The 23443-nt window shown below is 46.9% G+C and overlaps 1 protein-coding gene and 1 long non-coding RNA gene across 3 annotated transcripts; one reads left to right on the forward strand and one right to left on the reverse strand.

The window, feature by feature from the left end:
- Positions 1-657: 657 nt before the first annotated feature.
- Positions 658-6423, reverse strand: LRATD2 (LRAT domain containing 2). Its single transcript, XM_032415899.1, has 2 exons — positions 5966-6423; positions 658-5443 (listed from the first exon to the last, which is right to left on the reverse strand). The coding sequence occupies exon 2, from the start codon at positions 5345-5347 to the stop codon at positions 4406-4408; it is 942 nt and encodes a 313-aa protein (XP_032271790.1). The 5' UTR covers positions 5348-5443; positions 5966-6423; the 3' UTR covers positions 658-4405.
- On the forward strand, positions 5467-23414 carry LOC116639481. Of its 2 annotated transcripts, none has more exons than XR_004300851.1 (3): positions 5467-5717; positions 17855-17980; positions 18476-23414. It is a non-coding gene; the product is annotated as an uncharacterized LOC116639481 (long non-coding RNA). The 2 variants fall into 2 exon arrangements; XR_004300852.1 differs by lacking the exon at positions 5467-5717 and adding an exon at positions 6475-6533.
- Positions 23415-23443: the final 29 nt, after the last annotated feature.

The following is a 23443-nucleotide window of genomic DNA, read 5'->3' on the forward strand; positions in this document are numbered from 1 at the left end:
GCCCAGGCTTTTGAACCTCACGGGACTGGCGCAGTGGCTTCAGGTGCTAGCCAAAGGAGTGCTGGGGGCCTCCCACACACCAGAGCCAGCTGCCACACCTGCTCCTCTACCGACTGCTGGCATCTGCATCCCTTATTATGCCAACAGTGCCAAGTGGTCACATTTGTCCGTTTCCTGTAATTCAATTACCCAGTGAGTGCACTCCCTTTGTCTGAAACTACAATCACCCAAGATGCAACTGATTTTAATACCAAAATGCCCCAGTGTAGATTCCAATATGGGAGTGTGGTGATCAGCAATGTTTGCATTGATTCTGAAAATCAATGTGCACTGAAAATTTATGTTTATGAGACATTTTTCAGGAACACTGAGCGCCTAGGAGCAATGGGTGATTAATTCTCGCAGAGGAAATGCAGGGAGGGCTTTGTCACTAAATGAATTCATCAAAATGTTTACTGAGCAATGTAAAGATGAGACACACCAATATTCTCAGAAAAACTGCAGCTTGATTTTTTAAACCACATACGGCAGAAAGAGGTATACAAGTGGAAAAAATATAAATTCAATTAACACTAATAGATGGTTTATTGGACACCCTTACAGCGTTTTCCAAAAGGACTTGACAGATTTTATTTTAATAAGACAGTGGAGAGAAAGTGGTTCAAAAGATGTCATCAATCTTTTATTTAACTAAACACTGCCCTTCATTTTGAAGGAAATGATACAATTTCAAATCGGAACCTCCTTCTCAAGAAGTGGTATGAGAACATAACATTGATTTAACATACATTCTTCAACAAAAATACAGTTTACACAATTCACTAGGAAATAAAATATACACAGAATTTACTGTGTTAGTTAATGTAATTCTCCAGGGGTCACAAGAATTACAGCTAACAAAACATAGTGAAAATATGAATAAACCAGTCAAGTTTGTAGTTACCATGATTTAAAAAAAAAAAATTTTTTTTCACAAATAAAATGTAACTTTCCAAACAAAACCATTTGTTGACCATGATCGTAGATTTTATTCTAATGTATTTTTTAAAAAAATGGTTAGACAATCACATGATATCAAGAGTCTTCGACACAGTGGATTCCATTTTGTTAAGAAAAAAAAATAGAAAACAAGTAGTCATTAATTTTTCTTCACTCTCCATAGCATATGTCATATAAAATTAAAGTTTTGCTTCCAAAAATATGTTTCCATGTGGTTGTCGTGTTGTCTAGTGGTGCTCTTAGGGCCAGAAGCACGGAAGACACGAGAAGTTGAACCACTGAAGTGTAATTTTTCATAAAAACTAAAAATTTCCTTAAAGGTCTGGTGTCAAGTCTTCTGCTATAGGCATTTTAGTGCTATAAAGTCATTTTAAATTACATGTGGAATAAAAGCTACAAAAACCACGAGTTCTTTTGATACAAAAAGTTGCGTAGCTGATGTTGTGGGCTCCTCTGACATACATAAGCAGTCTCAATAAAATATTTGCTCAAATAAGAAAATAGAATTTGTTTTCATTACTTTTAGTATGTGATCCAGTCCGGGGTCCTGCTTATCCCTGCCACAGCTTCTGAAGAACGTTAGAATCAGTATTTCTTTCAAAGAACATACATAATTCACAGTACAAAATAGTTCTAAAGTCTTATTCCCAAGGAGAAACAAAAATGATTAAGTATATATATTTTTTTAAAGTGCCAGATGTAGCCATAGCCTGGACATTGCGGACTCACTTATCCGCAACACTGCCACCTTGAGGAAAGGCCTGCGTGGACAGATTCCCCTTTCTTGGAGCCTCCATTGGTTGGTTGGTGCTTTAGAGCCTCAGAGAGCCCTAAGAAAACTTCCAGTGGAATCATTCTTCGTATTACGTACTTCACACCTCTGGTAGCCAGTAAAAATGCTCGCATGACATGGGAAAACAGTCTCTGGAGTGGATGGATTTTCTCTTCTAGTTCATTTTCAAAAAACCTCTTGTCTAGAGGCAGAATACTACTACAGGTGTGGATTTTCTAAGAGTTCTTCCTTCAGGTGGAGACTTCCCACAAAAAGCAGTTCCTTTGTAACAACAGTCACTGGTGTACCTACCTCCGTGGGACCAATGACATTCACTTTCTAACTGAGGGCAAAGGAGGCCCACAGAGATAGGGGAGTGGAAAAGCTAGCTGGCTAGCCAGCCCAGAGCTGCTGGACAGTGCTGTTCTGTTCTGTTCTCCCCTCTTGCTGTCTGCACACTGGTCTTTCAACTACCGTGTTAAGCATAAAAACAAAAAAACCCCATATCTGTTAGATGTGTGAGGCTCTCCTAAATATCTTTTACCTTGCTTGGCTTTTCCATGAACAAGAGAATATAAACACAAAGCTGAGAGATTATTACACATGAACACTAGATCTACATTTCCCCCAGGTGACTGACGTCTCTCCGAAGTCCCAGACTATGGCTGAGTGTGGTTCCTCTATAGCAAAGGGATAGGACCTGCTTGGTGATCCTTGTGAGAACAGGCAACACAGCAAATGCCCCTAAAATTAAATTCATATTGAGGTGCTACGACGGTCTAGGCTTTGAAAAATTATGGCATCAACTTCCAAGTTTGAAAAAAGTATACAAGGAAATCCTTCAAGTCTTGCTGCATGAGTTAGAAACCCCCAGGGAGAAAACCCAAGGATTGGGTTTTATACGACGCTCAAATAGGATTCCATTCCAACTCTAAGAATTTGTTCAGAAAAGGACTTGTTCGGTGTCATCTAAAATGACACCCAAGAGAAAGGAAAACTTCATGCGACTTTTGAGACGGCGTTAGCAGTGCCAATCCGCAGCAAAACAGCACTGTGAAATCGAGGGCACACATCATCCAAGTGCTCACGTGAATACAGGAGACAGGCTGTAAAAATTTCTAGAAGCCCCACAGTACAACAAACAGGATCAGCAGCAGAACCCAAGAGTACAGGCCAGCCTGCTGCCGACACATCTCACAACCACCAACCTGTGCCCTAGGACTGTCACCAGATTCAGTGCTGACTACACCAGGTGGCATTAATTTGTGATGGCTGTCACCCCTCTTAATTGCGAAATCGCACTGAAGGGGGGAGGGAGAGTTCTCCAAGGAACAAAGGGAAGGCTGCGATATAACAAGACTCTGCCTCTTGATTAAATTGCATCAGGTGTGGCTAGCAAAACACCTTATCACTGAATAGACCTCAAGCCTAAGATTTTATCACCGGCAGAACAAAAGTGAGCGAGGGGGATGGGGCAGTGAGGAGGCAAAAAAAAAAAAAAAAAAAAAATCACAGGTCCACCACCAAAGCCTTACAGTTTACAAAAGGTTACCTTCACTGTCCAGGAAGGGGGTTAGGTGATGAGTGGGAAATTAACTAATTTCTGCCACGGCAACCCCATTTGACTGCCTCTGTAGTGGATATTTTATGGGGTGGCACCAGCGAACCCCCTATGTGACCTGCAGATGAACACAGCCAAGCAGTTTTAATTAGATCAGAGACACAGAGGGCTTCCTTCCTTTGATAAGAACGCGGCTCCAAGTGCCTACAAAAGCAGGCTAGAAACAAAGGCGGCAAGACAGAATCATAATTGAATCCCTCTCCTAGCTGGCCTGTGACAATGATTTACTCGGAACCTGGGAAGCGGTGGCTGGAGCAGGGGACTCTCCTAGAAGTCAGCTCCACAAGATGAATTACTTGGCGGTTGGGGTGGGCAGGGGGCGGTAGCAAAGTCTTTGTTGTGTAGCCCAAGTTTACCCAACTATTTATTACACTTCACGGTGGGGGGGGGGGGGCTGCTTGGTTGTGGTCTGCTGCTCCCAGACCTGGGCCTGGTCTCTCCAGCCTTAAACCGCAGGAATCCCCCAAAGTAAATCACCCGGCTTCCCATATCCCACACTCCCACACACCCCCCTCGGGGGTGGGGGTAGCAAATCTGCAGCTCTCCGTGCTGGCAGGGCGCCCCCACAAGCCCTCTCAGGCCTCAGTACAGGGCACCCCCCAAGCCCAGGGGAGGAGGGGAAGCAGGAAGGACGCAGTAGCAGGGACTGGTACTCCGAACTTCCCTCCACCCCCGAGTGCGTGAGAAGGGTCGAGTTTGGACCCAGGTCCAGCAAGGATTAAGTATCAAGCAAGTCCACCATTTGGCCCACCTCGGAAAGGAAGACTGATCCAACGGGAGGGCAGGAAGTGCCCCCGGCCAAAGTGCTCCTACCTGCTCCCTCTTCCTCCTCCGTCCAAGATAACAAGCTCAAGCCACAGCTGGCTGCGCTATTTCGCCAACTCTCCTTTTTTCCAAATGGCCCTGGAGCCCAGATGGGGCCCGGAAGGTGCTGGAGGAGGGAGTGAGAGGAGGGAGGGGGCGGCGGCTGCTGCGAAAGGCTCCCTCTCAAGACTCCGCACTCAGGGGGCCCCTCAGTGCACCACCGCCTGGCGGGCCTCGTCCTCCCGGGCCGGCGCAGGGGGGCGCCCGGGAGGCGGCGTAGTCCGCGCCGAGTCGCTGTCGCCCTCGTCCGGCTCGGCGGGATGCAGGTGCGTGGCGAGCTCCTGCAGCACCGCCGCGCGCCCGATCTGGTCGTTGCGCCGCTTCTCCATGATCAGGTCCTCCAGGCTCTGGAACTCGAGCGTGTGGCTGCGCTGCGCCGAGAGCTGGATCTGCAGCCGGTACGGCTGCTTGCCGATGCGCAGCTCGCCGCCAATCTTGAACTCGCGCTTGCCGTAGCGGCACCAGGCGGCGAAGCTCTCCGAGTTGCGCCAGCTCAGCTCGCGCTCCTTGGCGCCCACGTGGGCCAGCGCGTTGCGCACCACGGCGCCCGGGCTCAGCGGCTTGTAGCGGTACAGGTCGTTCACCACGCGGCCGCGCCGGCCCTGGCTCGCGTCCGTCAGGAAGCTGTTGCTCACCTCCAGCCGGTGCAAGTGCACCACCTGGAAGTTGCCCACGTATACAGCCCAGTGCGGGTACTGCGCCTGCGACACAAACTCCACCAGGTCGCCAGGCCTGCACTTGTTGAGCAGGTTCTCGGGCGTGTAGGTGCTCAGCGCCGCGGAGCCCGGCGCGAAGCTCTTCTGGTAGATGCACTCGTCGCGGTAGAACACCGAACACTCCACCTCGTGCAGCCTCGGGTCGTAGGGCTGCGGCGGCGGCAGTGGCGGCCCGTCCCCGCCGTCGGGCAAGCCGTCGCCGCCGCCACCATCCGGCCCCTGGGGCGGCGGCTGCGGCTCCACGTCCTCGTCGTCGTTGGAGAAGATGTAGGAGACCCCGATGCGGGGCCCGTCGTCCCGGTCCACGCCGGTCGGGTCGGCCGTGGGAACTTCCTTATAACTTAGGTGGGTCAGTTTCTCCACCTGGTTACCCATCACGCTGCGGATACACGTTCACACAGCCGAGAGGGGAGAAAGCGAAACCACCACTAGGGTCATTGGCACGGGTCCCCGGACAGGGGCGGAGACCACCTGTTGGGAGAAGAAAGCAAGAAAGCCATGTAGGAACCCCTCCATGAAAAGGACGATTTCTTAAGAGGAGGAAGAAGGCCTGGGGGCCGAGCACCTGGAGCCATTTTACGGGGAAGCTCCGATCTCCACCTCCAGGGTCACGGTCGCAGGAGACCGGGCAACTCTAGCTCTACCCCGCCCCCAGCACTTCACCTCGCCCGGGCAAACGCCCATTGCATCAGCAGCTCCAACCGCTTCCGCCGGCGCCCTACCTGCCAAGCCCAGGCAGGAGGAGGTAAAGAAGAGAAACTTTACTCCAACCCCCCTTTTCTTAACCCTGCCTTTACCCCAGGGCCCTAACTTAGCCCCTGAGACGGCTCCCAAGCCTCCAACCTCGGGGAAACCGGCGAGGATCCCGCAACTCGGCCCGCGCAGGTGAGCCACCCTACCTGGCTCACCTGCGGCGCTTTCTCCCCGCGTCTCGCCCGCCCCTCCCCCGCGCGCTCCCCCGCCCTTAGGTTCGGGTTACCTGCGAAAACTTACCCGCAGAGAGGTGGAGGCCTTGGGGAATTGGCCCCTCTGCCCCAGCCGCACCTTGAGACTTCTAAGGTGAGTTTGCAGGTGTGGGATCCGCAATCGCTCCTCTCCAGGCGCCGGTGGCAGCGAGGCTGGGCAGGGGGGAGCGACGCATGTCTTGCCCCCGCGGCTACGTAGCGCCCCAAGACTTGAAGGTGGGGAGCAATGCCTGTTTACACCGCACCCCTCCCTCCTGCTGGGGCTGCGGCTCCCCCTCAACCTGCTCTCGGGGGAGGTGGGGCGCGAGAAGGCGGAGAAGGAAGCAGCCTTGGTGCCCGGCGGCGGCAGCTCCCGCTCGGACCCGGCGAGCAACAAGCGCCGGAGCGGGAGGGACGGGATTGTAGATCCGGCTCCGGGCTCCCCCGGGCGGGAGCGCAGCCCCTAGCATTTAAAGAGACAGACGCTTGCTCCCGGAGCCCAGGTCTTTCCCACACGGCGCAGAGCCTCCGGGATCCCCGCCCCCGCCCCGCCCACCCGGGCCACGGGGCTCCGCCCAAGCCACGCCACCGCGTCGGAGCGGGTTTAAATCCAGCTGGTAAGTAATCAACCCGAAGGCTGGTGACACTCTGAACGCTGGTGTCTCCGTCGGCCACTGGGAATCCCGCTTGCCTTCTTAGAGCAAGGGCTTGATGTGGGGGTCTTCGCTGCTTGCTCACTTCGTATTTTTCCGAGCTGACGTCTTTAAAGAGAAATTGGAAGGCATACGCCACCTGCCAGTGTAGAGATGAGAGAGGGAGTAAGAGTTTTGGTGTTGGCGTTTCCCCTTCGCCTCTTCTTGCCCAGAGACCTGGAGAGAAAGGAATAGTCATTAGGGAGTAAGCAGACGTTTGCTTCTTCCTTTTCTTTCCTAGAATGTATTTTTTGCCAAAGGTCACAGAAAAGAATTTTTTACTTGGACAGCTCGAGAAGCTTTTCAGTTTATTTCTAGAATGAATGCTGTGAAACTTCACGGTTGGAAAAAAAGTTCACAGAAAGGAAACAGTATAAAACAGAACGAAGACTTAGTTCTGGCTTGCTTCCAAGCCCTGCGCTCTATTTTATTGCATGTGCCTGGAAGTTAGCACAAAGTAGATTTCATAACCTCTGTTATTTCGAGAGTTACCAGGTCATGCGGTAGAGAAAGCGTTTGCTCTCTTTGTTTTCCTTGGGGATAGGGGATGTAGGAATTGTCTAATTGTCCTTAAATGAAGAACAAATGAGCAGAGGCCTCTGGTGGATGTATTTCCTTCTTGCTGACTTACAGAAGGAAGTGACAGGAGAGGAGTATTATTGCCTATTAACCTCCACCACAAGAAGACACTTGCTCCCCCCATGCTGATTTTGCTTTTTGTTTTTCGTATTTGCGTGTGTGTTTTGTTTTTCCTTTTGTTTTGTTCCCTACCTAAGATGCAGGTTACCAAAGTGTTCTTTGTCTTTTAAAAAAATAATAGGTTGGAGTGGGGGTGGAGTGCTGTTGATAGACAAGCTTAGGCATTCACTGGAACACCAGACTGATCCGTAGTGGAATCAAGAATGCAACTTAAGACCTCTTCTACCCTGTTTTCCATCACTGTTTCTTTTACCTAAATTTTTCCGGGTAACACTATTATTTATTCAGTATGCATACCAACCAGTGGAAACAGGAATATACTAACACTACTGCGATCCTTTTTAGTTTGAGAGAGAGAGAAAAAAAAAAAAATCAATCTACTTAGGTACTTTTGAGCCCGAACAATCAATATTGGCAGGGCTGTGATGGAAGTTAGTCCTTCAGCAAGTCCAAGATCACAGTATAAGTTAGGCCAAAAAGAGACTTCTGTGTGCCTGCTGTGCAGATTAAATTAAAATATTTTCCACACAGCCTCAGGCACGTGCTCTGAGATGTTGCTGTTACCTGAACGCTTTGTGTCATCACCATGTGAGCTCATGGAGGTACCCATTTTACAGGGATGAGTTAGGCTTACAGAGGCAATGGCGAGTCATCCCATGTCTGTTAGCCTGAGCAACCTCTGCCAGGGTCAGCAGCGGTAGGCCACTTTGCCCCAGCTGGTACTGGGTAGGTTGGCTGGGGATGGGAGAATGCATAGAAGGACACACAGGTAGGACAGTTTGCTTCCAGCACTCTGGGACAAAGATCTAATGAGTAGGAAACAACACCTAGTTGTCTAGGTGCCTGTCCCCTTGTCTTGAGGAGCTGTGTTCAGGTACGTGGTGATTGTGGCTCAACAACATTTCTTGAATTGAGCAAATAGAAAGTCTTAGAGGAAACAGGTTCTGAGTCATTTTTATATCCCAGTGCTTGGTAGTTAGTAAGTGCTCAATAAGTGCTTGATGGAGGCTTTAGCAGAATTCTTGGCCATATTGGTAGCCTGCCTCCTGTGTAGCTTCTTCCATTGTTTGCTGATTAGGGCCCAACCTCCATCCCATCACCCGGGGCTCTTGGTCAGAGGTTATATAAGTGCTCTCAAACATTCTTTGCTCATCTCAAATAATTGTTTAATGAATTTAAAGTTAAATTAGCTGTCAACAATCTGGAGACTTGAGAAATCTCATGTTTAGATTTCCAACTTTACTTGAAAAAGCTAGCTATGTGAGCCCATCAGGCCCACATTCCATGACGGCAACAAAAAGCTAGAACTAAGCGATCGTTGCCTTGGAGATGAGATGTACTCTCCAGCTGGCCCCCATCCCATCCTGCCCACCTCAACTACCCTAGTTCCTTGGCTGGCCTGGGGAACCTCTGTGTTGGCCATCTCTGCCATTCAAGTTCTTTTTTTTTTTTTTTTTTTTAAAGATTTTATTTATTTGACAGAGAGAGATGTAGCGAGAGAGGGAACACAAGCAGGGGGAGTGGGAGAGGGAGAAGCAGGCTTCCCGTGGAGCAGGGAGCCCGATGCGGGGCTCGATCCCAGGACCCTGGGATCATGACCTGAGCCGAAGGCAGACGCCCAACGACTGAGCCACCCAGGCGCCCCTCTGCCATTCAAGTTCTATACTACACATTGTATCACTTGATTATATATAATTCAGCACTTGATCCTATACCATCTGGTATTATTATTTAATTCATGTATTTAAAATGTGTTTTCTAGAGAGAGCTTGATTCAAAACCTATTTCTTGAAGACGTACTAGGTACCTACTTGTCTCATACACCACACATTCATTCTACAAATTCAACAGGTAGCATGCTAGGTTTTATAGGTATTCATGTCCCCATGGGGCTCAGTGTAGTGGAAGAGACAGAGAATAAGTAGACTTCTTAGAACAGTATGACATGTCCCGAAAGAAGGGGAAGTAGAGGGTGCCTAGGGGAAGTTTCAAGGCATGTGCACACAAGTGAATTCCAAAATGTCTGCCATCAGGAGTGTTGGACTCCTGAGGGTGACACAACTCTAGATCAGTAATGACAACTACCAGTGAGCTCTTGATTCTATTATTCTGTTAAGTTTAGAGAGGCCAGATGACTTCTCTCAGCTGACAAGTGGGACGATCTCACAGGTCCTTTGACTTGATCCACTTATTTGCCACTTGCCTCCTCCTATCAACATATAAATGCTGTAAGAGAAAGGACTTTGTCTACTGTCTTCTTGGCTTTAACTCTGGAGCCCAGTAAGAGCAGCAAAACTCAAGTATTTGCCAAATCTTAAAGACTGTGTTTGTCTCTACTTAAAAGGTAGGAAGCTTTGAGGTTTGAAGGTCCTCAAGCTGGCTGCCCTTGGAAAATGGACTGGAAGGGATGGGAGAGAAAGCAGGTCCGGTAGAAGGCCAGGCTGTGGGAAGGAAGGCATTCCGCACAAATGGAGCCTGGCGGACAAAGGAAGAAGCCCGTGAAGGCACCATCCCCAAGGGCAGCCGCTCACTGGAGACATGTTCACTGGATTGGGATTCTCAGCCACACCGTCGCTTCATCCCCCCAGCCCGGCTGTGACCCAAGTGTCACATCCCACACACCTCCTTGGAGGAGACACTCAATAAAAACAAGCTGTGTTGAATGCCAGTTAGTCACTCGCACAGTCTTCCTGTCCAAAGCAGTGGGGAATAATCGAGAACTGACATTTCTACCGGACAAGGCCGTCCCTGACTCTGCAGGTGTAGTCGTTCGAGTGGCTCACTCCAAGAATGTACAAAACCAGAGCACGAGGGCAGAATTATCTGATTAGGCAATCTGGAACTCTGCCTGTTCCCTGGGGTTGGGCCCCAGGCTCCCGGTGGCAGCAGATAGCTGAGTGAATTTGCTGGAAAACAGGTTCCTCCACACCTCCTTATACTGGGAAACTCCCAGACTTACCTGCGCCTGTTCCCCGCTGCTGGGGGTTTTGTTGAAACCGTAGGAGGTGAGCCATAGCAGAATGGGAGCAGGTGATGTGGGCTGGTGTCCTGTTTGCCAGGTGCATGACCTTGGAGCCTCTCTTCTCCATCTGGCCCCCTTCCCCAGTCTCTAAAGTGGGGCTGATGATACTCCTTATCTCACTTGCGAATCCTCCAGGGAGACAGCTATATGGAAGCATCCTACAAACCCTAAAGCCTGTGGAGATGCCAGGCATTATTCACACAGCGGGTGTAAGAGCCAGATGATGATTTTAATATGGGGAGGAAAAGGCAGAGCCATTTGTTGTGGGCATGGTCTTAGAAATTTCCATACCGATCCTGTTTTTACATTCCCCAGATAAGCACCCAAAGGCCTAGGGATAGGAATCTTGCTGACTGTAAGTGGGAGAAGCTGGATTCAAATCCAAATCTGGCTGGTTCCAAGCATACTTTTCCCGCTGCATCAAGCAGCCTCAGGGACACCAGCATATATGTTCCTGCAGCCTTGGCCAGTCTGAGGACCAGGGGGCTGGTGTGTCTGCTGGACGTAGAGTGACCAACTTGTCCTGGTTTGCCTGGGACTATCCTGATTTTAGCATGTCCTAGGCCAACTGGGACAGTTGGCTGCCCTCTGTGGGTGTTTCCCCATCCTGGTCATTGCTCTCCCTGGAATGTTGCCAGGGATGGAGCAGGGATAGGAGGTGGGGAGCAAGGTGAGTCAGGTGTTTTAGCCCAGACTACCTGTCACAAAGGGCCCCCATCTCCAGGTGAGGTTACATACATAGCAGCAGCTGCATAAGCAGGGCCATCTGGTAAAAAAGACAACAAATAACCTGCTTTGGGCATGTATTCTTTTTTCTGTCTCTTTTTTTAATTGGATGCTTCACAGGAGGTGAGGACTGGGCCTCTCTCCCCTCTGAGAGCTGGTGGCCTGCAGCTGCCCTCCCCACCCTCTCAGCCTGGCTGTCTTGGGCTTTAAAACCTGCAAAGAGAGTTTTGCGCTTTAACTGAATTATTCCTTGACCTTCAGATTAAGGAAGGAATCATAGAGGCTGCTGAGTGGCATCCCTTTCCTCGGCTTCTGTATTTGACTTGCTTTTTCCCTCAGATAACCAGAGCAGGCTGTCTCAAGCAGGCTGGGCCAGAGCGGGGCTGCCCTGTGGGTAGGCACGGAGAGGAGACGCCCTGAGAAAGGGTCTGGGGCTCTAACGCCCACACAAAACCATTTAGCTCTCCATCCATTCATCCTGTGGCTAACCTGTGAGGAGGCTTTTAATCCTTTTCTAGAAGAGGGCTCACCAGTGGGAAAACACTGAAGCCTGTCCCTTCCAGATCCTTGCAGTTTCGGGAGGCCCCTGACAACATACTGTTGATGTTGAACCGGAGAGTTTGATTTGTGCTCGAGAGTCTGAGCTTGTAGCTGGGCTCCTGCAGGAGCCTCATGAAAGATGCATTTCACCAAGCGGTTCCGGGGAGAGACTGGCTTAAATTACAGCTCTATAAATCCAAATATTGGCATATCTGCAAATCCAAATGTAGAGATTTCAAAAAAAGTCTAAATTCTAAGAATCTTATTTTGTACTTCTTGTGCAAAAAAGGGGAGGATGAGATATTTAGGGAGGAGACAGGGCTGTCAATAATGAGAAAAGTTTCAGCACAGCAAACCCAACCTCCTTTTCTTTCCTTGGGCATTCTTCATGCTTCCAGGGAAAGAGAGCTGACATTAGGGAGAAAGACCGCATTTGTTCAGCATGGCTTTCTGCAGGACAGATTAGGGGGACCACCCACCCAGGATTTGGGGCGTAAGTCTCAACAAATGTGATTGGTCAATTTCTGTTTTTCCCAAGCCAAGGGAACCCCATGGGGCACTTACCCCACTGTAGTCTGTTCATAACCCAGCAGCCCCTAGCAATCCCATGAGACTATAAGCCAAGCCAGGTCACTGCTTTGCTCAAAGCCCTCCTGAGGCTCTCCCTCTCTGTTGGGGAAGGGCCCAAATCCCTAAAATGGCCCCCAAAGCCCTGGCCTGTCTTCCACATTACCTCTCTGACGCTCCCTCATTCACATCTCCAGACACACTGGCCCCTTGCTGTTCCTTCCCCAATGGTGGCCATGCTTCTCTCTCACAGCCTTAACATTTGCTGTTCCCTCTGCTTGGAACAGTTTACTACCAAATAACTTCATGGTGTGCTAAGTCTTGACTCAGATGATAGCTTCCTGGTGAGCCTTCTCTGGCAGCACTATTTAAAATTCCAAATGTCCTCCCACACATACTCCTTATTCTTCTTTCCTGCTCAATTTCTCTATCACTTACTCAACTCACTTATCACCTTTTAGGGTTCTATTTTAATTTCTATATTATTTTGTTTATTACCTTTCCTAATTGAGTACAAGCTCTATGAAGCCAGGGATTCTTGTTTTGTTCATGGAGGTATCCTTAGCTCCTAGAACAGTGTTGGACACTTGTTAGGATTATTCTTAGTTTAGAGATGAGAAAATTACTTTAAAAATTTACTAAAGGCCTGGGGTGTGCCAGGCTCTACCCTAGACAGTTGAATTTCAGAGGGGTTACGAAGTGGGTTAAGAAGAATTTAACACAGCTAAATTCATCAAGAAATTATAGCTCTGCCCTGTTCAACATGGTAGCCTCTAGTTATGTGTAGTTATATGTGGCTATTGAGTACCTGAAATGTAGCTGGTCTGAAATGAAATGTATTGTTAATGTAAAATGTACACCAACTTTACAATATGGTACGAAAAAGTAAAATATCTTACTAATTTTTTCCAAGTGATTACATGTTGAAATTGTAATATCTTAGATCTCTTGGTTTAAAAGATAATTTTACAGAGCCAGGACACCTACCATTAACATTACCGAGCATGTTCTACCACCTACCAACAAAGCAGACCTCCTGAGAGGCATTTGGGGAACCGTAGAAGACCTGCTTATAAACAGTACAAATTGACCTAATAATTATATTTCTTTTCGTCAATCAGCAAGAGAGGTGGGGGCCTGGCTTTATGCCTCAGACTCTGTGGGCTAAGTCCCTCCACTTTCCATGGGTTGGCAGAGTTGGGTTTCTGAGTCTTTGAGCTTAAGGATTATACCTCAGATGATGAAGAATTCATGAAAGTGGTAATAAACAAATAAGATAGTAGCAGCTAACATCTGTGAAGTGCTTATTATAAATAATGCCATTCTAAGAGCTTTATGTATATTCACTCCTCTAAGCCTCACCTATGAGCTAGGCATTATTATCAATATCCTCAAGCATCTTACCCACGACAACACAGCTAGTGATTTGCGGAGTCAAGAATCAGACACAGGACAGTGCCACAGAGTAGGGGTAACCTCCAGCCACCCAGCTGGCCCAGATAGTAGCCAATATGGCTGAGTTCCTTTGTCTTCATACTCCACATTCCTTCCATCTTTGCTTTCATTCATGAATCTGACTCCTCACCACACTTCTGGCCTCATGTCCTCCCAGTTTCCCAGTTGCCCACTCTGTATGGCTCAGCCACATCAGTCCTTGGTTTCCTGTCCACACCAAGCTTGTGATTACCTCAGACTTTGACATGTCCATTCCCTGGGCCTGGAATGTTCTGGAATTCCACTCTTCACAAAGCTAAATCCTTTGTATTATTTATGCCTCCAATTAAGTCAAGTCCTTAGAGGGGGTTTTGCTAACGAGCTTGTTACCCACCTCACCCTTCTTCAGCCCATTTATTTCCTACAAAACACTTATTACAATAGTGATTGTATTTGCTTCTTTCATCATTGCCCATGTCTCAAGGAGGCCAGACTGATGTGTCACTGTTGTACCCCCATTGTCCAGTGTAGTGTCCTACACACAGTAGATGCTTGACAATTATGTGCTAAGTAAACAAACCCTTCTTTGGATTAGCCTGATATTCTCATTTTGTGTGGCTCAGGAGTAGCATTTCTTTAAAAAGTGATTTTGAGTTTCAAGTATGTGTTCAGTTCGCAAAACTAAGGTGTGAAGTGGAACCAGGAAGAAGCTGATGGAGTAAAGTGGTCAAGGGGGAGAAATAAAAAAAAAAGGAAGTCAATAAGGTCCTATTAAGGAGAGCAGATATCAAGAAAGGATTTTGCTAAAGGTCATGGCATTGGGGGTTGATTGCCAGTTGAGTGGATGAGTTATCTGATGACACTGCAGGAGCAAAGGATGGGATGGGGTTCTCCCTCTACATAGGGAGGACTTACCTGTGGGCTAGCCCTGCCCTGGACTCTGGCTGGGGCTGAATGTGCACCACTGTGCATGGCAGTCAGCTGCTGTGTCTGCCAGTCCCGTTCCAGGAATCCTTACTGAAGGCCTACTTTATGCCATCCATCATTCTCACTTGCTATGCAAAGGGACCAAAATCTGATCCTTGCCCTCTGGATGCTCAGGGCTCCATCATACCAACTAGCATCTACTGAACAGCTTAGGAGATGTTCAGTAAGCATTTTTTAAGTAATAGATTAATGAATGCATAGAATTAAGCCTTTGTCTTAAGAGTCCTAAAGGCAGTTGGGGATGCCAGACAAGGGATATTTAGAGACTGAGCCAAAAGGATAAGTATATAAGCTATGTTTACCGAGCTTTTACAAATTGGAGAAGCTATAATCACTCTGTACATAGCTCTTGTAGGGGAGGAAGCAAATAATTTTGCTCTGTCTTAGTTTCATTGGCTGGGGTCCTCAAATTAGACTAGCAGATGACAGATTAACAAGAGAAAAACAAATAAAATGCTTTTTACTTGCTTATTAATATGTGCATAACACATATATAGGAGCCCTCTGTGATGAGTAGATCAAAAGGGTGGTTGCAACTTGGGCTTTTTTTTTTTTTTTTTGCAACTTGGGCTTTTTTATATTTTAGCAAAGTACAGTAATTTTGTAGAGAAGTGACATGACAAAGGGCTTTGAACTTCTATGGAAAGCAAATTATGGGAAGACAAATACATGGAGAAACTAATGGTAAACTAATGGAAATTTTCTCTGTGTCATCTTATCTCCAACGGTACAGGAAGTGGAGAAGGGGGACACCTTAACAAGGGGAATTTATGTCTGTCTTCAGGCAGAGAGGGGGAGGGCAGAAAGCTTTTCTTATATCTGCTTCTCAGTTGCCTTCAACTCAAATTAATCCTTGTGCCAAAACGACACCTTTTGGGGTAGCATATTATGCTACTCTTCACTGTGAACCAGAGAAAGATGAGGTCTTGTCTCTGAGATAGCAGAATTCATTCTTTGCCAGGTACCGTGCTAACTATTTGTAATCATTGCCTGGTTCACCCTTCTCATGACCTCACAGGGCAGGTTCCATTTATGATTCTAATCCCCATTTTAGAGCTGGGGAAAGTGAACTACCTAAAGTGTCAAATCAGCCAACCAACAGGATATGGACCCAGATGGCTCTGAATGCAAGCCCCACTGGACAGGGGACCCTGGTGCTCCAGCCACTATTTGTCCCACTGATGTGACCAACAACAACAACAGGAAGGAGCTTCTTGCTAAGGCAAAATGCAGCCATTAACTGTTCCTTTCTCTTCTTCCTCCTCCTCTAAGTGGGGTGTGCTTGCACCAGAGCATCTAGCTCAAGGGTTTCAGACTGGTGTCTTAGACTTTAGCACACCCATATAGATTTCGGTAACAGACTGATAGAAGATGGCCCCATTGGGAAAAGGGACCTGAACTTTCTGTATCCGGACAGCCCAGGGAGAGGGGAAAAAGAAACAATCTGGGGACCCTGACTAATTTGACAAATGAATGTATTACTATGGGAGGGTCTGAGTCATTAAAGCTTTGGGGACATGACAACTATGATGAATAAATTGGATTTCAGTGTGCTGTACCGAACGAATCACTACATCCCTGCAGGCACTTAAACACGACACCAAACTGGAGCATGAAGAAGTCTGCCATTTTGGCAAGGTCAGAAAGATTCCCATTCCCACCTGGCAAATTTCCCTCACCTAGTGATTTACAAATTCCTGCCCCAAATTGTCAGGGACTTGATCAACATTTACCAATACTGCACTCAGCCCCTTTCCTTCCCTTGTCCACAAACCCCAGGGGCTCTTGCCTCCTGGGTCATTATGTAAATGAGTTATAGGCAGACCCTAACAACCATTAACTAGGAACACTCCACCTTGACCATCTCTAGTTAGCTGGATTTCTGCTTAACTGAAGGTTAAATAAAACCTGCCTTGTTTTATTCCTTGTTATTGAAAATCTTTCTAAACTGTGTTAGTGCACCTACCTGCCTAAGTTTCTGGAGCAGAATGAAAATAATTACATTTTTGCTCGATGACCAGACATCTTGCAGTGTCTTGGGGCACTGTTCTTGCTAGTGGTTAGGATTAAAATTTCGCTTTTGTTGCAGACTTTTGTGAGAAATTGGGTGCTAACTGTTTTAAGTTGAAAAGAAATTAATTCAATTTTGTTGCGAGAAGCATACCATCTTGCCTTCCCAGTGCCTAGTAGAGTGTCAGGAGCGTTTTCTCAAAAATGCTGATGGAGTCAATGATTGCCTGATATGAATTTATTTCTTGCAGGTTTTTTTCACCTAATAATGATTGTATCTGCTCTTTATTGATTGCTAGTGATTTTTCCAGGGGTTGTGCTAAGCCCTGTGTATGCTTTACAGCATTTCATCCCTTGTTGCCACGCAGTGGGTGGGCTTTATTGTACAGATGAAGAAAAGGAGCCTCAGGGAGACTGAGTGACTTGGCAGAGGTTCCCAAACCAGGAAGGGGCAGAACAGAATTCACATTACTTGAGGGGTTTTATGGATGGCGGTTTTCTTCTGCATGTGGGGCTTGATATACCGGAACTGCCTCAAAACCACAAGAAAATGGAACCTCTAGGAAGTGAAGTTGAGGTGGGACAGACATACATACACCCCATGGTCCTCGACTCTTCATCTATGAGGGAATCAGTACAGCATCGTAGTGTTGAGCAGTGATTTTCAAATTATCTGTAGGGAAGGACCAGGCTGTTTGTTTTGTTTCCTGGTTTTGTTTACAATTTCTAACTTTTTGTGTACAATACCTTTGTAAAATAACATTGATATAATTTACTAGATGAACGCAGTAAAAATAATAAAACGATGTACAAGCCTTAAGTTTTGCTACTAGATTTAGCAGATATAAAATAACTGTCATATAGTTATAAAATTTCTAGCAGCTCACTCCCAATTTTTGTTCTTCTTTCTCTGTGGACAGGTAACAAAGAGTAGGTGGACCAACAGAGGTGCTCCCATTCCACTGTATAGTGCTGGGTCCTGGGTCCAACTGCCCCTCCTCCAGGTGTGGTCTATGACCTGGCAGCATGGGCCTCCCCCGGGAGCTGAGCTTGTGGGAAAGGCAGGATCTCAGGCCCTTACTTCGACCTGCTGAATCAGAATCTACATCTGAACAAGGTCACCCGATGATTCTTGTGTGTGTTGGCGCATAGGAAGTGCTGTCTTAGAACATAGGCTCTGAAGTCTGACTGCCTGTTTTAATCAAGCTCTTACCTCTTACTTCTGTGTGACCCTGAGCATCTCAACCTTTCTGTGCTTCAGGTCCCTAGCTGTAACAGCGCCCCCCTCTACTGTGAGCACTGCGGGGTCATACACCTGGAGGGCTGAGGCTAGATGATTACACTCAGGGAACCTAGCCCCGAGCCCTGCGGAGCCCTGCACTGTAAGGTAAGGGCTCTGTAGCTATTGCTGTTGTTGTTAATGATTTATTATTATTATTATTATTATTATTATTATTTATTATTATTTGTACTAAGCCATCCTATTGCCTTTGAGGTCTAGGCATCCAGGCCAAGGATGTTTACTTTAATGATCACATATCTGTTAGCTGTACGGAGGGGTCCCCTTTCCCTGCCTGACCCACGTTATTTAAATGGCTGCTGAGGCCACTTAAAACCCACTTGGACAGGTTCCTCACCGCACTCAGGACCATCTGTTCATACTAACCGTCTGGAACAGAGTGAGTCTGCAAGGGTCCCCTCCAGGCTGGTAAGTTCTGGCCTCCCAGGATGTTGAGGGCAGATCTCACTGTGGCTTGGTGGATCTTTCTGGCCCATGGAGCCATGGCAGTTCAGCCGGGAGAGAGTCTGCTGTGGGTGGTGGGGTTTCTGGGGCAGTCGTGACCCTAGCTGCTCTCTTTCTTTCCTTCTGTTATCTCTACAGAAGAAAATCAGCGTGTCCACTGGTGAGACTAACAGTTCCGTGAGCCGCGGCCAGGAAAAGGCAGCAAACAAAGTGAACAGTCAGCCAAGGAGCGTTTGCTGGAGATTTACGTGGAAACCTGCTCACAGATGCAGGGCTGCTGGATTTATAACAAGGGTGGGATAATTTGTTCTTGTGTGCGAAGATAAGGGCAAACAAATTTCATGCTGTGATGTAAGCTCCTATCTGCAGAAGTCAGGAAAGATTCCTTGCCCTGCTGCCTAATCGCGTGCTTGACAAATTATCCTCAGAGGCTTATTTCTCCGGCGACTTCATCTAGAGGTCACGCTGGGGCCTGAGTGTGAAAGGTGGAAGGACATGCCTGGTTGCAGAGGAGGGAGACTCTTGTGTTCCTGTGCGTCCGGAAGCCCAGAAATGAAAGTGGCCGTAGTGCTGGCTGTAGTATTTGGAAAATCCCCCAGGGATGCTGGGGTGCCGCTGAGTAGCTCTGTGGGATCCGTGGGCACGGTTGAGGAAATATGGCTGGAAATGTGCATTCCCATTTCACCCCACGCTTGGCCTTGGTCCAGCAGAGACACACACCCTGGCCCTGCCCTTTGTACTGTCAACAGCAGGTAGATAAGTGTCCTGTGTTCCCAGCGAGCCTCATCACACATGGAAGGAAGCCTCCCCTGGGCTGTAGGAACTAGCTGGCTGTCTCTGCCACCCCTTCTGCTTCTCAAGGACCAAGGCACTATCTTGATCATCTTTGTATCCCCGATGCAGGAGCTACTCTATATAGTTGAATAATGTTTACAGAAATAAGAAAGCAAGCTGGAGCTCAGAGGGTGAACCTCTAAGAAGTGTTGGGGCGCTACTTAAAATTTGGCAAATGATTATTCTGTCGTATACGTTATTTGGTGTTTTGCATATATTTGTTTTATAATCCTAATTATTCTCTATGTAATTATTATTACCCTACCTTACAGATCTTCCAACGGAGGCTCCAGAGCCAAGAAAACACAGGTCTCCTGTCGTGAAGCCAGGATTAGAACTTACTACTGTTAGGCGCCCAGCCCCTCTTTGCCCAAGCTGATCCCAGAGTCCTGATTCCAGGGTATATCACTATCCATGTTCCTTTAGGAATTTCCCTGGGCCTAGGCCTCGGTCTCATTTTTCCCATCTGTAAAAAAGGGGGAGAGATAGATTAAGATCCCATCAGCTGCTTGTCAGCAGGTGTCAGGAATGCAGGAGGGGGACGTGTGCTGTCAGGCAGACTGGGCTTTAAGGCTTGGGCAATGTCAAGTGTGAATCCCCAATAAGCTGGATGTTGCTACACAGTCTTGGGTGTGAGAAAAGTGAACAGGGAGCCAGTCGGTAGCACAGGACCTCCTAGCGGCCGTTCATCCCAGGGGCTAGAAGTCCAGCCTAGGACTGATGAGGGAGCAGGCTGGTGTAATAGAGAACAGTGATCCCAAAAGATGGGCGTGGTCCTGTTTGTGTGTGTGCAGAGTAAGGCACACATATGTGCACACTTACACACGGATACAGTCATCAAGAGAGTGTCTCTGCGTAGCCAGAGACACAGAGACGTAGGATAAAATTCTTCTGTATTGCAGATGATATCATCCAGACTCTCGGCTTCCCAATATAGGACTCTGAAGATCATGAAGGTCTCTTATTAATCTCCCTCTGCCCATGATTTCCATATTCTCGGTGCAGACAGTGTGTATAATATATTACATTCTGTGGAAAACAAAGAAGGTAATATATGTGTGTGTACATGTGCATATGTACACACATATATATGTCACTATGTATATATTGTTTTTTCCCATGATTTTTCCATATATAGGCTATTTCTGAAAGTTTATCCAAAAAGCTAGTAAGCATAGTTGTCTCTGGGTAGGGATCTAAGTGCCAGAGGTACAAAAGAGAGTAACTTTGCATAATATCCTCTTTTATAATATTTGAATCTGTTGATCATGGATATAGATTCCTTATTCAAAACAGTAAACCAAAACAAACAAACAAACAAAAAACTATGGTTAAGCATTTATCTTACACTCAGCTGTTTCTGAATTGGTTCCTCGGGGAGCAGCTGATTTGTTTCTGAATGCCATTAACTCTCTGAGTATTTATGATACTGTTAAAGGTCCTTTAGGGTTCATTGGAAAGAAGTAGATTGAAGGAAGGCCCCTGGAGGTGAGGAGGATGGAAATGCCCTAGGGGGTGGCGGTTCCTCCAGCCTCAGCCAGGAAAGGCTAGACCACTGGGGCCTGACGAGTGCCAGTCATTCTAGCAAATCAGTTAAGAAATAAGGTGGACTCTCCATCTTAACACTGGCTGAAAGGGGTGTATTTAGAAGTATTGGGAGATTTGAACTGGACTTAGGGAACTTATTTTTTATTTTTGAAAGTAATTCGGCTGCAAATGCCAGACATTTGCTGCTGGACTGAGCTGTGGACACAGAATTGAGATGCAGACTTTAAAAAGAGAGTCAGCTGACTTTATTTAATACCTGCCTTGGGCCGGATTGTGGGTAGGCATTTTGCGGTCTCATTTCATCTTAAACAATCCTAAAAAGTATGAATCCATTTTACCTGTGAATGAAATGAAGACCACGGGACCCTAGGGGTTAATCAGATGTGGCCCCAGATGTCACAGCTAATATGGCAGAATCACAGTATGACACGAAATTCTCTTTGATTCAAACCCTAGGATTTGCCCAATACTGTCTAAAGAAAAGGAGTGGAAGCTTCTTGTCTCACTGTATTGGCAAATACTTATCATAAGGTAGTGGCCCTGAAACAGTGACTACATCAGAATCACCCGAAGGGGTTGTTCAAGCACTTACTGCTAGCCCCGCCCCCAGAGCTTTGGCTTCAGTAGGTTTGGGGTGGGGCCTGGGAATTTGCATCTCTAACAAGTTCTCAGGTAATGCTGATGCTTTTGGTTTGGTGACTCCCCTTTGAGAACCACTGTCCTCAAGAGACTAGAGTAGGGTTCATAGAGCTTAACTGGTGATTTTAGGATCAAATGTGATGGGAACAGGGCAATTTCATGCTGTTTATATTTCTTGTAATTATTTTCTTTGGGTTTTAATGAAATACTTTTCAAAAATATCTACCTATCTTATATGTTTTAAGGTGAAAGAGGAAAATGCCTTTGGGTTTACACATGAGCCAGAGACAAAGTGGGACCAGCGCATCTTGCATCTTACGGTATGGCATGCAGAGGGGGCCACAGGACTCCCCAGGGGAAGACCAAATCACTGATCAGGACTCTTTGGATCACTAGTGACAGAAATCTAACTCATTTCTCTCAGGATCGAATTTAGCTATGTGAAACAGCAGCTCACTTTAAACAGGTGTCTTAAAACCAATTTTTTGTTTTTCTTGTTTTTCTCTAACAAAATCAGGTCTGGCATCTCTGTGATTCTTTTTTCTTTTCTTTTTTTTTAAAACCCATGGTCACAAAAGAGCTGCTGTGGCTCCAGTGATCACATCTGTATTCTAGTAAGGAAGGTGGAAAGTGGAAGAGATGTGGTCTGCCTCCTCAATTGTTATATCCCTTTTAAAGCCTTCAGCTGTGTCGCATAACCACATCTAGCTGCAAGGGACACGGACAGAGCATTTAGAGGATGGTACATTCCCCCCTACACAAAATCAATATTTTTCAGTCAAGGGAAGAAGAGCTATTGGGTATTAGGAATGCACTGAACAGTCTTGCACAGCAGATTGGGCAAAATCTGGAAGACAGTGGCTTCAGGAGAAAGGCAAAAATGAGTGGTTTCAAGAAAGTTAGAGGGGTTAGCTTTTGCTGAATAACAAGCCACTCCAAAACTCAGTGTCTTTTAAAGTTTAAGTTTAAATAAACACATATTTGCTTATGAATCTGTGGATTGGCAACTCACGTGGGAGACTCATCTGTGCTCCATGTGGTGTCCACTGGGTTTAGTGTTGCATCTGTGACCTTAGATGGCTGGCTGGGACAGCTGGGATCTTTGAGACACGTGGGTTCTTCTTTCTACATGGTTTCTTGTCCTACTGTCCCCTTCTTTACATGATAGCAAGAACGTCCCAGGGACCCACAAGTTATTTATTGTGGAGCAACAAACCACTCTAAAACTTGGTGAAATAAACAACCACCCTTCCATTTGCTCATAACTCTGTGCACCATCATTTTGGGCTGGGCTTAACTTGATGGTTCTTCTGCTCATCTCTGGTATCCCTCATGGGGCATAACTGGGGTCAGATGATCCATGATGGTCTTCCTTTTATGTCCAGCAAATGGTGCTGGCTATCGGCTGGGCCACCTCTCTCCAGCAAGCTAGCCTGGGCTTCTTCACATGCTGACTAAGTTCTAAAAGCAGCAAGGGAGAGGGTAGGTCCCAATGCATAAGTATTTTTTAAGCCTCTATCACATCACATTTGCTGATGTCCCACCAGCCTAGCAAGTCATATGGCCAAGACCTGAATCAATGTGGGAGGGGACTGTGCAGGTTGTGGATACAAGGAGACATGATTTAAGTCTACCACATGTACCTTAAACCAAGGACTTGAATGTCCACAGGGTTGTCCCTGTCATATCTTTGCTTTTCTCTGCATGTCCTCTTCATTCCTTTAGACAAAAGCCTTCCCTGGAGCCACACCTGCCCTCAGTTCCAGAAATCACTTTTTTTCAGTTTTCCAGCAAAGGGAGAAGGGTCTTTCTCCCTTCAGTTCTATTCTGAATGCTGCTGGGAAGAACTCTGATTGGTCTGCTTTTGGTGAGATGCCCATGTTGCAGCTAAGTAGTTAGGATACGATTATTGGCAGTTCTCACTAGAAATGCATATTTGGATAGGGGTTGCAGAAGGAGCAATGGTGGAGACACTATTCTAAAAATAAAGTGGTGTCTCTTCTGGAATAATGGAGATATACTGGCCGGAAAAGACAAATGTATGGGCACAGACATCATTAGGGACCTTTTTTTTTTTTTTTTTTT

Source organism: Phoca vitulina, unplaced genomic scaffold (genome assembly GCF_004348235.1).
Source record: "Phoca vitulina isolate PV1807 unplaced genomic scaffold, GSC_HSeal_1.0 scaffold18, whole genome shotgun sequence".
NCBI classification, from domain to species: Eukaryota; Metazoa; Chordata; class Mammalia; order Carnivora; family Phocidae; genus Phoca; species Phoca vitulina.